The sequence below is a fragment of the Capsicum annuum genome, chromosome 8, assembly GCF_002878395.1.
Source record: "Capsicum annuum cultivar UCD-10X-F1 chromosome 8, UCD10Xv1.1, whole genome shotgun sequence".
Lineage (NCBI taxonomy): Eukaryota > Viridiplantae > Streptophyta > Magnoliopsida > Solanales > Solanaceae > Capsicum > Capsicum annuum.
In genome coordinates this window covers 8,272,572-8,289,569 of record NC_061118.1, presented here as the reverse complement: position 1 = coordinate 8,289,569, position 16,998 = coordinate 8,272,572, and the positions used below count along the sequence as shown (strand labels likewise).

General features: G+C 37.0%; 1 protein-coding gene across 1 annotated transcript; it reads right to left on the bottom strand.

The window, feature by feature from the left end:
- Positions 1 to 229: 229 nt before the first annotated feature.
- LOC124886542 lies at positions 230 to 14,687 on the bottom strand. The gene is made up of 9 exons (XM_047395314.1): positions 14,528 to 14,687; positions 14,355 to 14,416; positions 13,516 to 13,675; positions 13,157 to 13,377; positions 10,758 to 10,855; positions 9,899 to 9,982; positions 1,494 to 1,591; positions 700 to 905; positions 230 to 586 (listed from the first exon to the last, which is right to left on the bottom strand). Exons 1-9 carry the CDS (start codon positions 14,685 to 14,687, stop codon positions 230 to 232), a joined length of 1,446 nt encoding a protein of 481 aa, XP_047251270.1.
- Between the last annotated feature and the right edge of the window lie 2,311 nt (positions 14,688 to 16,998).

Sequence of the window (16,998 nt, the reverse complement as noted above, 5' to 3'; positions counted from 1 at the left end):
GCAGTACCCATCTGATCAACCTTGGTTTTGAATCTTTTTTCTTTATCAAATATCTCAAGGCTGCGTGATCAGTGTGGACCACCTCCTTGGTTCCTAGCAAATAAGCCCAGAACTTCTCAAAAGCATAGATTTCTGCAAAATGTTCCTATTCTGTGATGGTGTAGTTCTTTTGAACTCCGTTCAGTGCTTTGCTGGCATAATAAATTGGGTGAAATAATTTGTCTTTCTTTTATCCCATCACAACTCCAAGGGAAACACTACTTGCATCACACATGATCTCAAATGGCTTTGACCAATCTGGTGCAACGATAATAGGATCATCAACCAACTTCCCTTTAAGGCATTCAAATACCTTCAAGCAATTATCATCAAATGAGAATTTAACTTCCTTATCCAAAAGTTCACAAAGGGGGTTTGCAATCTTGGAGAAATCCTTTATGAACCTTCTATTGAAGCCAGCATGACCAAGGAAACTTTGCACCCCCTTCACTGAAATAGGAGGTGGAAGTTTCTTTATAACCTCAACTTTAGCTCGATCAACTTCAATCCTGTTTTCTGAAATTTTGTGTCTGAGAAAAATGCCCTTCTTTACCATGAAGTGTCATTTCTCCCAATTAAGCACAAGATTGAAATCCTTACACCGCTGTAAGGCCCTACTAAGATTCAACAAGAAGAGCTTAAAGCTTATTTAGTTCTGACCTTAATTTCCTTGGATGTTGCCTTGGAAACCCCCTGATTATTTAGATAGTTTGCCTCTTCTTCCAAATCAGAATCGTCTCTACCTTGGGATGCAACAACTTTTACTTTTTTAGTCTTTGCAGATAATAAGTGCTTGGTCAACAAATCCATCTGCGTCTTCAAGTGTGCCATGTCCTGATAGTGTTCTTTCTCTTTCTTATGTTGTTCTGCAGTCATACCAATAGACATCATAGGGCTTGCTACCACAGAATCCCTGGTATGCCAAGCTCTACTTTGTTTGGTTATCTTATCAAGCATCTATGAGGCCTCTTGAAAAGTGAGGTCCATAAATGATCCCCCTGCAGCATTATCAACAACTGGCTTTGTAATAGAGTTCAAAGCCCGATAAAGAGTCTCGATCAAGTAAATATCCATCACATTATGGTTTGAGTACTGCATCAACTTTATTTTGAACCTCTCTCGTGTCTTATAAAGAGCTTTAGTTAGGACCTACCTAAAGTTGCTCATCTCATCCCTCAACTGTACCCTTCTGGTAGGCAAAAAAAACCTTTTTAGGAAAGCCTCTTTCAACTTCCTCCAGTTGGTTATAGAATTAGGTGTCAACTCATTAAGCCAAAATGTTGCCTCCCTAGACATAGACAACAAAAATAAACATAGGGAAATGGCATTTTGTCCCATTCCCAGGTTATCAAAGGACTTACAAATAGTGATAAAGTTCTCTAAATGCATATTGGGATCATCCCACGGGAGTTCACCGAACAAACCCTTTAGGTGGAGGAGTTGAATCATCGTACTTGTAATATTGAACTTAGATCCAGTTGCACCAGCTCCATCTATTCCATCCTCATCATTATTAAGATCAAATTGCACAACTTGGTGATCAGGTCTCGCTCTGAAAGGACAATTTCTGTTCACATTTCAGTTCACTGGTGCAGCTATATCCTCTGCACGCCTTCGATTAACTGTCCCCAACAAATTATCGTCTCCCAGGTCCTCTTCATTTGGATTGGGTACCCGACATAGGTTATCAGTATTTTGTTTATTTAATTGAGCATTTTCCAAAGTGGTTAATCTTTCAGCTTCCTGTTGGTTAGCCATTCTTTCTATGAGATGAGGTTCAGGATTGAAGGGTAGTAATGGTTCTCCTAAACTTCTGATTTATGGCATAAATAACAATAAACCTGTAACAAACAAAAACAATAAACAAACATAAAATTAAGAAACTTGAGTAATAGTCAATTAACACACATAAACTTAATTGACAATCGTATTTCCCGGCAATGGTGCCAAAATTTGATACACCCAAATTACAACTCTTTTACAAAAGTTTAAGCGATCGTTGTCAAATATAGAACCCAAATGGGTTGGGTGTTAAATCCCATAGGGAATACTGTGTTCACTAAGTATTGTAGTTGTTATTAGACTGTTGATCGAAGGTTCCAGAATAAAGGGAGTTTTGATTTAAGAATGAAGTAATAGTTTCAGCAAACAGTGAAGCAATACATATAATAATATTTGGATACAGAGAATAACAAGATAGATTTATGTCCACCTTATAGTTTTTAATATCTTCTAACTATGGGTGTTAAGAATTCATACATGTATCCACTTATAGAGAAACATATTCAAATTCTCAATCCAAGCATTTCTCAACCATCAAGGATTAATTTACTTTAGTTCTCCCGACTTAAAAGAAATAGTGAACAAATAGATATATTCTACAAGGTTCCATAACCCTAACCAATAAGCTTAGCTACTCATGGCCAAAACAAAAATCACCATAAGTTCATACCAAATACTAGAAGACAATCTTGGTGTGTAAATAGTGAACAAGAGAAATACATTCTTTTCTCCACTCTAAGCCGCCAATCTCCTTCAAAAATAATACAGAATAGAATAATAATGTAATTTTTCAGCATTAAGTCTTTTTAGTAATCTTTTCTCTCATAATTGTCTTGTAAGTCCCTAAACTAATTATAAATGAAAAATTAGTCATGGATTGAGTTTCTAGGCACCGCATTTGATTCAACAAGCTACTTTTCTCTGTGTGATTTGTCATCGGCAATCCATAGTCCCATCATATCTTGATCTACCTTATTAACACCTGAAATCATGCTAATCACATAGGTTAGCTCAATTACATCAATGTAGAGTAAAAACATAAGAAACTAGGACTTTATTCTCAAAACTAAGCTAAAATATGGGTGTGTTATGGTGCTCATACATATAAATACACCCAAGATCAGGGGTCGACTGTACTATTTTTCAATTGGACTTGGCAGCTAGACATTAGTGGAGAGGTTATGTTGACTCCAGTCCAGCTAGATCTCCCCCTATGACATGGACTCAATTCTCTGAGCCTTTATTAGAGAAATATATATCTCAAAGTCTTCGAATGTGGTTGACAGATCAATTTACCATTTTGAAGGAGGGTTTTATGATGGTAATAAAGTGTGAGGCGAGATTTCATAAGTTGTCCAAACATGCTACTATGATCTTACTTACCGAGTATGAGTGGATTTGGTATTTTATTAGAGGGCTGAGACTTCCTCTTGACATGACTACTCAGATTTTAGTTTTCACAAGTAGGTCCTTTGTTGATATTTATGATCATGCCTACACTATATAAGAGATGTATCATGAGGCCCAAGGGGAAGCGATAAGAAGTGGCATCAGTATGGCAATTTCAATGGGAGTTGTAGTGGCTCATAATTTAGAGGTAGAGGTTCTTAGGATAGGTATCTTCTGTGTCAGTCTTATCAGCACCACGACCAGTCTAGTAGGCCAATTCATGCAACACTTTAGATCATAGATAAAGGTTAGTTTGGTTATGGTGACTATAATACATATGATAGTGGTTTGTTCTTGATAGGTGCATAGTCAGCGCCTTAGAGATGAGGTGGCCATTCTCAGTTAGTTGGATCTTATAAATAGAGAAAAATGCTTGGGGCTTATTATTATTGTTGGGTTGCCGATCATTTCTCCAGAGAGTGTCCTCAACGTGGGATGATTCGACCTACAACATAGAGTGTTTATTCGATCAAATTAGTGCCACCGCCAGTAAGGGGTGGTGCTCAGGGTTGCAAAAGTGGTCCCAGGGTTCTAAAGGAGGTTCTTAGGTAGGTGGGATAGATGGTTAGTCAGGTGTGCAGTCCAGAGGTATATGTGTTCAGTTGTATGATGTACTTTGTAAGCTTGAGCATAACCTTTGGATGTTATTATTATAGGTATGATTTCAGTATGATTGTGTCACCCAAATTACACCCTCTAAGAAAATATAATACGGTCACTATCAAATCATAGTAACCCTACTAGGTTGGGGTCAATCCCATAGGGAATAGGTTGGATCTGTCTCTTGAACTTGCTGAAGTAGATGGAAGTGTAGGAAAGTAAATGAGGGGAATTTGTAGTAAATAGTAAAAGGTAACTATTCTTGATTATTTTCAGTTATAGTCAATCTGAGATGAACATTAGGACTGTGTTCCCCCTGGCTTCTTAACCCCATAGGTTTCTCATGCTCAATCCAACTATCTCACTGCCACATATGCAGAATTTGACAAGCTAAGTATTACCAACTAATCCCAGTTTAACTATCACCTTGTGGGTATCAAGTTATTAGAAAGGGGTTGATAGCCTCAAATTACTATTGTAATCTTCTTTCCCAATCTGAATCTCTCTTTTGAAGAAAATTTCAAATACAGACAGGTTCTTAGTATTGGCCACTTCTAAGAAAATAATTAAACTGAAGAAGATCACAATGCAAATGAAACAATGATCTAGATAAATCTCACACTTTCCTCGCTTTATTATTTTGCTAGGATTCCCACAACCCTAGCTAAGTGAATTGGCAACTCATAATTGAGAAACAATCCATGGAATTAAATAAAGAAAACATATGAATAGTCACAATAATTGATGAAGAAAACCCAAAATCTGAATTAATTTATCAACCAAAAACCGCGAACAAGAGGATTTCAAGATCAAAAGTCAATCCTGAAATCAAAATATGTTTGTGAATAATAAGAGTGCATAAACTATTACAATAATATCTAATGGGTATTCATAGTTTCTCAAAATAACAAAGAAAACCTAACCAAAACAAAATAGGAAAATAAAGTCGGCAGTGATTATGACTCAGGCAATGAGTCGTCTGGACTGACGACGACTCACTATTTGCTCTGTTTTCTATATTCTGTGCTTAGTGATGATGACTCGTAGTTATTCCCTATGAGTCATTGGCTGGACTCGTTGTCACTCTAGTGGATTTTCACCTTCCAGGACTTTTCTCTTTGTTGTCATAACGAGTTTTCACTATGAGTTGTATTCGGTCATAACGACTCATAGTCATCCTCTATTTCCACTGGGGCTTCACTTGGCTAACTTTAGGACTTTTGTTAATTTGCTCAGAATGACTCCACAATATGATTTATTGCCAAATCCAACAAGTCTAGCCATCCTTAACTTCAATCCTTGATTCAGCAACCTATACTGTTATCACCACAACTTGGGCTACGAGTCGTATAGTCACCGAATGACTCATAGTCCAGTTAGTGAAGTTAATTTTCAGAGCTTTTTTATCTTATTCTTGTCCACTCCACTTCCAACCTAATTCTCCTGCGACACACATAAAACATACATCATGACTAACAAAATGGCCTAAGTATTTGCATATTTTCTTTGTTTTAAGCATCAAAAGTTCCATAAACCATGACACATCAACACGCTCAACTTTGAACGTTTGTATGTCCTTATAAAACAAAAACACAACAAAACAAAATACGATGCTTAACTAAGAAAAACTTGAGATACCTATGACAGTCAATCTCAAATTTAGCTAAAAAAATCACCCCTCCTACTTTTACTGTTCAAAACAAATCGTGTCAATCTATGTATCACAATAACATGAAACAAGTATATCAAGCTATGGAATTATATTACCAACAAACAATCATGCATATGTATAAATTACACTACCCGAACAAACAAGTAGCTAGTAGCATAACCTTTACGCTCTCATAATAAAGAAGTCCCACTCACTAAGTAGATCAAGGCATGTTAATGTAACAAAAGTTCCTATAATGTTCGTAGAATACCATATGCTTGCCCTTATTTTGTTTACCTTAGTTTTCAGACAGTCGGGTTACGATCACTATAGAACTTTACTTGGTTGGTAACATAGGCTTGTGGGTTGGTATGGTACATTTGGAAATTCTACTGACTAAACCTCCTTGACACTACAATTATGTTTTGGGGTCCACTTGTCAACCAACTTTTTCTTGTATTTTGCCCTTATTTCTCTTTTTTTTTGTTTATTGCTTATTCAGGCTGGTTGTGGTTTCTTTTATTCTTTCTATTTTTTTCTTTTTCTTTCTTTTTTTCCTTTTTTTATTTTTCCTTTTTTGTTCTTTTTTCCCTAACACACCTAACCCTACTTTATTTTCTCTTATTTACGTCCTTCTTCATACCTACTTCTAATCACGCACTCCTATGAGAGCCACCTCAACTTAGGCGATTTTCTTGAGTTGAGTTGCACAATGTACAAGGAGGATCAAGGCCAAAATAGGTTCATTATAACTAAAATAGATTGGTGAAAGGTGAAAACAAGGTTGTATCTCACGCACGCATGGCACAGGGTTGTATCGCAAACTACTACCTATTCGGTTCATGCAAATTCTAGCTATGATTATTATATCCCTTATCCTAATTCCATAACAAGATTCAAAATGCTAACCTATCCATACACATCACACAGTTTAAAAATATATTTTTTGTAGGGGTATGATTTTTCTAACATATTTAAGTACAATGAAATCACAACACATCTACTGCCTTAGGTACTTACACATCACACAGTTCAAAAATATACTTTTTGTAGGGGTATCATTTTTCTAACACATTTAAGAATAATGAAAATGCAACGCATCTACTGCCTTAGGTACTTATTTTTTTCCTAGCTAAACTTCAAAACACAAAATATCACAAAATAATACAATATGACACAACATTTCCTAGACAAGATCGTGGTGGCTTTGGTACACCCCCACCCCCATCTAAAGTTTATGCCCTATCTCCAATGCATTTAAAATGTACAAAATAGGGAGTGGAGACATACCTGGGCATGTTAGGCGGTAACTCATAAAGTCCTAGTAGGTGGGACCCTAAAATGATTCCCACTCTCATCAGTCATAGTCCCAATAGTAATTTTACACTAACATCAGTAGTGGGACTGACGATGGTCGGTGTGCTCAATGGCATCTCTAGAGGTGGAGTAGTACTCCGACTCAAATCTGCTGCAACTGTTATATCAACCTCTTAGGAGCTACCTTCTCCCTCAGTAGTTTTTTCTTTCCCTTTTATGCCCCAAAATATTTGACACCTTCTCGACTGGAATATCCTCAATAATCGGGTAAGTAAGTGTCATGCCTCAAATCCTATTAGGGAGGACTAGCACCCGTAACTGAGGAGGCCCGAGAGAACCAGCTCATAACCTTATATTTCCCATACATACCTCAATGACAACCCGAAATTCGAACTGCATCATGTTAGATATAAAAGGAAATAATCACTTGTATATGCTCGAGCACACATATATATGTATATACAATATTTGGCCATTGGAGTCACGTCTATTAACAAAACACCACCTTGACTGTACATTAGGTCTACAAAGCCTCTAGACAATACACAGAGTTTAACTAAGGTCGGGACACACCCCACCATATAGCTAACTTCTATACAATACCAAAAGTGACTGGATATGACATGGAAATCCCCAAAGCAAATTGGAGCTCACCAAAAGTAGCTGGATATCCTGGATCCTACTTGTGCGGTGTATGAGGTGAGGTGCCTATGCCTGCAGCATGTAATACAAGTCCCCCGTGGGGGACGTCAGTACGAAATATGTACTAATATGTAAAGCTGTAGATAATCACATATGATATAGGAGCTCAATAGAAATTAGAAACAAGTGAATAAATTGTAATAGGAGTGGACCACACTTACTAGAACTTGTGACAACCTATACATTGTATTTATTCAATTACTTTACCTTCATTCTTATCATCTTTGTAATTATTACTGTACTGTACTGTGACCATTAGGCTGCCTCCAGTACATATCAACTGGGATCGACCCATGATAGGCTTATGCCCCTGGGATACCACCCATAAACACATAAATAGGGATCAACCCATGATAGGCTTATGCCCCTGGGATACCACCCGATAAGAGAGAACTTTCATCACTTAGTTCAATTAATCTTTGAGATTGTTATTTCGGTCGCCACCGCATTTTTGATACTTTAAAACAATGATACATCAATAAGAGACATATAAATGGACCATCAATGCAATAACAATGAAGTAAGAACTCATTGGCACATCAATAAAGTGTTTTGGAGTCATCAATGCCATAACAATGAAGTAGGAACTTATTGGTATATCAGTGAAATGTTTTGGAGTCATTAATAGCACATGGATCCTGTTTGAGTAACCTGATACCTTCTGACATTCATTAGTGCAATAAACATGTAAGATTTGGAAAACAAGTAAGTATTGGAATGTCTTGACATCTTGTAGGGTAGAAACAAGTTCATTGGAAACGTAGGACATCATACAAAACCATTATGGATAACATGTTATTGAATAACTTTGGAAACTTTCTTAATAGAACAATTGTTCACTTTCATGCCAAAGATATGGTATAGAGTATGCTTTACATACCTGACTGTCAACCTTCAATACTAGTCCCAAATGAACTTTTCGTCTTTATGGATTACTTATCTACAATGAACATATATATAGCAATCTAGTATTAGCAACCAAACATCACAATTCAATTATTTGAATTCACCAAACTAGTGGTTAAGTAGTAAGCCTTAATTACACCATAAAGGGTATCACTTTAACCCTCTTATACTCCAATTACATTCACATGCCATGCATATTCATACAACATCCTCCAATATCAAGTTTGGATTTATTTATCCTTCTAACCAATCCATTAAATAATCATCAATTCAATAGTATATCACCATATCCACCTTCCATAAATCAATTACCATATCTACCTTCCATAACTCAATTACCATATCTACCTTCCACAATTCAATACAACCAAACTATACAAAATAGTCCATAACCCTATTTCCATCACCTTTCAATAACAACCAATACATATAATCCTCTATCACACATATACATATGGAAAAGAACAAAGGCAAACAATATTCATACCTTAGAATTCACCTCTTGATTATGCAATCCTGTATGCACAAATAATAGGTGTCGTTTGAAGCTCTTGAGATGACAAACGCAGTTATCAGATTACTTTGGAATTTCTACGATCGAATCAAAAGTAATTTAAAGGTCAAATTTCACTAGGGTTTGTTCTTTCTCAATGATTGATGATGAAAATGAGTTTTTGAACTCATATACATGTATATATACACATATTCCCATCCATAATATAATAGCAAATGACCAAAATGCCTTTAAAATTTAAATAATGTCAAATATGTCCTTTGGTGGACTATTTTGATAAGCTAAAGTAGATAGACCATAAATTTTTTCTCCGATATCGGATTTTGGTGAAATTGGTATAGTTGGAAGGATAATTCAAAGGGCTTTTATTTCATATAAAGTAGGACACCCAGTTCGTCCTGTACAAGGAGTTATGATAGTTTGAAATTGACCCTAAAAATCTATTTTGATAGGTTGAAGAAAAATGAGTATAACTTCTTACTCAGACGTTGGATTTGGATGACACAAATTGAATTGGAAAGAAGACTCAAATATATTTCTTTTCATAGGTCGCAGATCTCCCAGTTCATTATATTAAGGGAGTTATGATCGTTCAAAGTTGACCCAAAAATTTAGCTGGCCTCAGTAGTTTGTGTGCAAGAAATTTTCCTGCATATTTACTCTTCCCAAATATCCCAGCCACCATTTTATAGTTTTGAACGTGCTCAATTATATCTGAAACCTATCCGTTTTTGGAAATATTTATATTGTTGGAAAAATTATTCAATAACCTTCGCATGGAACCATCGATGGGCAAATTTCGGTATAAATAAAATAATAAAAAAATTAATTCCATATAAATAAGACCACTACACGTACTTGAATATGCCAATACACGTACTTGAATACGGGGTATTGCAGTAAGGAATGGCATCACATGCATATTCTTTATAGTATACCGAAACACATCCAACTTATCATGCACATCTGCCAGATCTGGGGCCTGAACACCTGCCAGTTTCTGGCTAGTCCACCAGTCAAACCTATCAACCCATGGAGATACCGAGTCTACATACCGTGAATCTCTCTCTGGATGTCCCTCTTAACCCATGGAGATACCCCCTAGTCAATATTCATCACTCGTCTCTCTAGTGTACCTAATATTTTTAGCACACCAGTTAGGAAGGCCTGCAGGACTAAAGCATAGCTAGCAGGGGCTGGCCTGGAGGTAAATGGCCTCATAGTTAGAGGAAGAGTTGGAGTCTGAGAAGTACCAAGTGAATCTATTGGGGCCTGTGGCTCAGACTATGCAATCTCATTGGGGGTTTCACTAATATCGACAAACCTTAAAGTATCAATACCATGCCCTCCGACATAAAAATCTACCTGTAATAAAGTGTCCCTCACCTTTCTCCTTTGAGATGGGGTTAGCAAAATATCGTATCAACCCCAAATCGATGGTCTTTTGAACTGGTAAAAACTGATCCATACCTCTAATATCTAGAACAGCTTGATCTAAACAAAGCTACATTAGCAGTCATGGGAAGGATAAAGTGGTATCCGTGCTTACCGCTCGATTGCGGATTTCCCAAGAAATAATCTTAGCTATGTCAATCTTGTAACCCTCTATGATGTCCGCAACCAGGGCGGCTCTTTTAGGACTTAGAAAATTATCCCTTTGTGGGACTCAACCTATAATGGATCAACATCCACCAATCCTTCACAAAAAAAATTAATGAGCCTTTCATGATCCATGTAGAAGGGCCAACCACCTAAGACCCCTCCTTTTATGCCATAGCCATAATGTTTGCCATCCACCTGAAGTGGGTAAACTTATTATCCAACCCAATCTGCTTCATCTTCACTTTTCCTATTTCATCCATGTGGTGATCAATCTTAGAAGTATTTGCCAAAAACTGGAAGTTCGAACCATGATAAAATCTAGAAATAGTTTGTGTGGAGATGTTCAATTGAACACCTCTGATCAACACTAAAAGCAAGGGATCATCACCCCTTCACAACATCCCATACAGATGGACTTACTTCAGCTTTATCTAGTATACCACATAAAATTACCTGACTAATACCGTGCTATGGCATCCTGGATCTCTAGTCATCCACAAAAATGGTACTACTAGAAGCGAACCTTAAATTTTTACATATCTGACATACCCCCCATGCTCAATTTGGGCTCTAGGTAGAACCCTCTCTTTATTTTTTTGGTGGAAGAGGTGATGGCACTGCCTCTTTTATATAGTTCCTACATCCTCTAGTACCTCCATCGATTAATGATGGGCACTGGGGTAGCTCAATATATAGTGGTTCATCTAGGGGAGGAGGTGGTATCTCAACTAGGTTGTCACTAGACTCGCTCTCCTCCTTCTCCTCATTATCTGACCCCTTATTATCCAACTCTTTATTTTCAGACCTGTTTTTTGACTAATCATCAACTTCCTTATTTTTCTCCTAAGGGTTGGGCTCTAACTCACCATCCTCTTTAGACTAGGACTGTGAGTGAGGTGGTGATTGCAAGGATTTTTTATCCTTGGCCTAGTGGGTGAAGGTGATTGTTTGGGTTGAGAACCCTTGGTGCCCCAATGCAGACTCTTCCTTGGCTTGATCGCCCCCCCTTCTTTAGTGGGTATTCTTTGATGGAGCCACTGGACTCATCATCAGTGGCCTCAATCCTGAGATGTCAAGTGAAGGGGTGGTCTTGCTGATTTAATGTTTGCTTCTTAGTGGAATCATCCTTGGGTGACATTTGTACCTAGGATTGGTTTGGGCTCCTACTTCGTATGATTCTGGTGACCCTTCAAGTTGTAGGATCCCTCGTTGGCATCTGGCACTAGAAAATTTTTTGATCTTTTCTTGCAATCTCCAGCCCTATCAATTGAACACAAAAGTTACCCTATAATGTAATAAGTTCAAAATATGGGTTGCCTCTCATGCAAATTTTGAGTCAACATCGAGGCACACCATCCCTAAGTTGGATACTCAAGCTTTGCCAACCATCCAATAGGTTGCCTCCCACATAGCATCTAATTTAACATTGTGGTACGATGAAATCACCTTGGCTATTCAAACTTCACCAAGCCTTATATCAACACTAACTTTTACCTTATCAGTGGTTCCCATATAGTGCTTAACCTACTTTCCATTAACTAAATGGGGATTTACCTTTATGTTTCAGCTCAATAGCACTATGTGGAAATACCTGAGTCACGGTGAATGACCTATACCACCTAGACTTCAACTTACTAGAAAAAAAGCAAAGTCTTGAATTATACAACAAGACCAAATCACTGGTTTAGAAACTCTTTTCTCGATCTTCTTATCATTATACAACTTCATCTTTTCTTTGTACAGAGTAGAAATCTCATAAGAACGAAGCCAAAATTTATCCAACTCATTCACCTTGCTCATCTCAACTTAGCTGCATCATGCCACTCCAAATTTAGATTTTTCAATGCCTATATTGCCTTTTGGTGAGTTCAAATGGAAAGTGTCATGCCTTACCGTACATAAGCTGCTATAGAGAGGCACCTATGGGAGGTCTTAAAAGCTGTTCGGTAGGCCCAAAATTTGATGTTGCCCAAAATATACCCTTCAAGAAGATACAATGCGGAAGTTGTTAAATTATAGTAACCCAACTAGGTTGGGATCGATCCCACAGGGAATAGTTTGAATTTTTCTCTCAAGCTTCCCAAAGTATCCAGAAGTGAAGAAAAGTAAATGGGGGGACTTTGTAGTAAATAGTAAAAAGTAACCAGTCTTGATTTCTTTTGGTTGTAGTCGATCTGAGATGAACACTAGGATTGTTTTACCCTAGCTTCCTAACTTAGTAGGTTTATCATGATTAATCCTACTATCTCACTGCCACACATGCAGAATCTGACAAGCTATGTGTTACTAACCATTTTGTGAATGCTTTGATAAATCTCATTCTTCACCTTGTGAATCTTAGGGTGTCTCCTTACTAACCCATGTCTTTGATCCCAGTTAAACTATCACCTTGTGGGTGTCAAGTTATTTGATGAGGATTGATAGCCTTGAATCACTTTTGTAATCTTCTTTTCCAAATATCAATATCTCTTGTGAAGATGATCTCGAATACAAGTGGGTTCTCAGGGTTGTTCACTGCTAAGGAAATAATTTAACTGAAGATGATCATAATGCAAATGTAAATAATGATCTAGATGAATATATTTCTTTACTACCTCCTGCATAGGAGGATTCAACTGACGCTGGTGCTCGATGCTTGGTATACACTCAGGTTCAAGATGTATCTTATGAGTGAAAATACCGAGTGGAATCCCTACAATTTCTGCAATGGCCCATTCAATGGCCCTCTTGTACCTCTGCAACACTAAAATCAATGATTCAACCTGTGCCTCTAATAAGTCCATAATAATAACATCTGATAAGGTATTATCTGCCCCTAAAAAAGCATAACGTAAGTGAGATAAAAGGGCTTTTAATTCCAAGACCGGTGGCTCCTCAACAAATGATCAAGGTGGAGTAGTGGTTCTATTATTTAGAACAAGATCTAGCTTCTTTGGAGCATAATTATAAAAACCTCTACCGTATAATGCACTCACAATCTCATCAATGGCATTGCTATCAAACTTTATGATAACCGTTGCCAATGCCTCAACCCGAAGTCTCTCTTCAATAGGTACAGTTACTGCATCATCATCAATAGTATCAATCACAAATATCACTCTCATATCTTTCAGCTGTCTTCGACAGTATCAGTCAATCATAAACTTTCGATTTGTGGATGGAATCCCTCTATAAAAATCAAACTACCATTAACGTGTAACTATTCAATACACCTACAAAAAATTAACCACATTGGAACAAGATTTGAATCACACATTAAAAGTAACTTGCTTATCATTGAGTTTGAACTTCATCTGCCCTATCTCCATGTCAACCTAGGCCCGTCCATAGCTAGGAAAGGTCTGCTTAAGATAATAGGGACTTTAAAGTCAACCTCATAGTCAAGGATAACAATATCAACCAGAAATATGAAGGTTAAAACCTTTACCAAAACATCATATAATATACCAATCAATTTCTTCACAGTCCGGTCAACCATCAATAACCTCATGGATGCAGGTTTAGGTGACCCTAACACCAACTGCTTGAACACTACCAATGGCATCAAGTTGATATTAGCTCCCAAATCACATAAAGCGCGAGTGAAGTTAATGGACCCAATGGTACAAAAAATAGTAAATACTCAGGGGTCCTTCTTCTTCTTAACCAACAATTAGGAAGCAATAACACTACAAAGGTTCACATTATCAGCAAGTTCAAAACTCACCGCCCTCTTTCTATAATCAAATTCTTTATGAATTTCACGTGGCCTGACATCTCTCTAATGTTTATATAAGAGGAATATTATCATACAATTCCTTCAACTTCGACTAGGACTTTTGATACTTCCCTTTCTTTTATTTCTTCTTCAATATCTAAGAAAAAAAAGGGGTGGAATGGTCTTCAACATAAGTTCGACTTCCTTCCCCTTTCTTTTATTATTCTAAACATTTTTATCAGAAGTTATTGATTTTGTGATAACTTACCACTAGTCACAAACATTTTAGATTCTGCTTTATGTGCCTTATCTACATCAACCATATTATCCCTAGATTCATCAACTACATGTATGGGAGGATCAATGGTGGCCTTAACACTATAATTAGTGATAGCCAAACAGTGACTGCCATTCTTAGGATTCTGCATAATATTACTTCGAAGGGTGCCCAGCTATGTTGATTAAAGGTTGATGATATCTAACCAAATTATTGCTGAAGATGTTAGATCGCAGTAGCATGTGATTCCACTTTCTAGGTCAAACCTGAAATATATATCTTAATCTCCTTAAGATAACTTTCTTGAATTTTCTGACCCTTTACCATCTTTGACAACATAGCCTCCATCCTTGACTCCATGTCTCTATTCCCTAGCAGAACGTAAACACCACTCTTATCCTTGTAGTCATCCTTATGCCTCCAGTCACCATCTCTCTTTGATCTAATCCCTTTATCTATCCTCATAATACTTTTGACCTTGGTTCCCCAACCTTGAGTTCCAATTATCTTAACTAGATAATTGACCCTTGGCTCAAAAACTCACCAACTCTCTATCTAGGTACTTCACATCATTATCCACATCGAATTATATGAATTAGAGGCCTTACCCTATGAACCCACAACATTAACCTTCTCAAACTTTATAGTTGTAAATTGTTTTATCAGTAGCCCAATCTCCATCTTTAGTTGTGCAACTCCCTATGCCACCAAATCATCTATAATTCTATGCTCTCCAAAAGCACCAATGGCATAAGTGCTGACACTTCTCTCTACCTCTCGAGTATGCCACCTTCGATTGGTAAGAGAGATTCAATCTAAGATATTTCATACTTCTTTCTAAGAAAGGTTCATGAATGTTGAGCCAATAATAGTGTCCACCATAGCTTTGGAACTGGTATTTAGGGCATGATAAAAAATCTCCAGTAGATTTCTCCTTGAAATTCTATGATTAGGCATCATCATTAATTTCTTCTTAAACTGAAACCATGCCTCTTACATTGGTTTAGAAGGTAGTTACATAAAGTTATAGATTTTGTCTTTCAATTGTAGCATTCTGTCTGAAGGGAAGGAATGATCTAAAAACTACTTTCACAACTCGTTCCAAGTAGTAATGGACCCTTGAGGTAATTCCCTTAACCAACATATCGCTTCACCAGTTAGAGACAATAGGAACAACCTGAGTCTTAACACTTCCTATTCTACCCTAGGTATATTATATAAATTAAAAATTCTAATAAAATTTATGAGGTGCATGTTTGCGTCATCAATCAACAGGCTAGAAAACCAACCTTTCAAATTTAACAACTGAATCATAGCACTAGTAAAGTAGAACTTTACCCCTGAGAAAACTCAAGAGGAATGATATCTCCTATCTCGATAAGCTCTACATACCCCACATCTGGATCTTCATAAGTTGAATATTGAAAAGTCGGGGTTAATAAAGCTCTATCTCTTATACCTGTGTCGAGTCCTGCTCTACAATCAGCTTCCTGCCTCTGTCTCACTCTCTCTACCTCTTGAGTTATATGTTGGGCAGCCTCATTATCCCTTTTCACATTTGCTTCTACTAATAACCAGGAAGTAGTTTCTGTGGATATCTATTGAGGAAGTAGGAAAGAAAAGTCCAATGGTTAATCTTGATGTATCTCATAATAAACTTCATGATTTTTTTGTGACATCCTATGATTCTGTTATAGGATTCTTTTTGGCCCTAGATCAAATGAGATCAAGGGGTTACCTTGACTCATAGTACGGGCATACACCAGCGTATACCCTAAGAACAACATAAAATTAAAAGAAAAAAACCTCAATAGCTTAAGTCAATAAATCCACAACCATATTCCCCAACAACGTCACCAAAATTTAATGTCGCCCAAACTATATGCTCCAAAAAGATACAATGCAATATCTATCAAATTGTAGTAACCTAACTAGGTTAGGGTCGATCTCATAGGGAATATGTTGAATCTGTCTCTCAAACTTGCTGAAGTGGCTGAAAGTGTAGGAAAGTAAATGGGGGGGGGGGGATTTGTAGTAAATAGTAAAAAGTAACTAGTATTGATTTTTTTTTTTAGTTGTAGTCAATATGAGATGAACACTAGTACTGTGTTCACCCTATCTTCCTAACTCCATAGGTTTCTCATGATCAATCAAACTATCTCACTATCACACAGGGAAAATATAACAAGCTACGCATTACCAATCATCTTGTGAATTCTTTGATAAATCTCACCCTTCACCTTGTGAGTCTTAGGGTGTCACCTTTCTAACCTTGTCATTGATCCCAATTAAACTATCACCTTGTGGGTATCAAGTTATTAGATGGGGGTTGATAGCCTTGAATCACTGTTGTAATATTTTTTCTCAATCTCAATCTCTCTTGTGAATATGATCTCGAGTATAGACGGGTTCTCCACATTGTGCATTGCTAAAATTAAATTGAAGAAGGTCACAATGAAAGT

Excerpts from the sequence above, each read along its gene's own strand:
- LOC124886542 (XM_047395314.1), bottom strand. The coding sequence starts at position 14,687 with ATGCAGAATCCTAAGAATGGCAGTCACTGTTTGGCTATCACTAATTAT. Across the intron at positions 9,983-10,757 it reads AATAAGTTTACCCACTTCAG|GTTTGACTGGTGGACTAGCC; the intron begins GTGGATGGCAAA and ends ATGGGTTGATAG. Across the intron at positions 906-1,493 it reads ATCTAAGTTCAATATTACAA|AACAACATAAGAAAGAGAAA; the intron begins GTACGATGATTC and ends GTATGACTGCAG.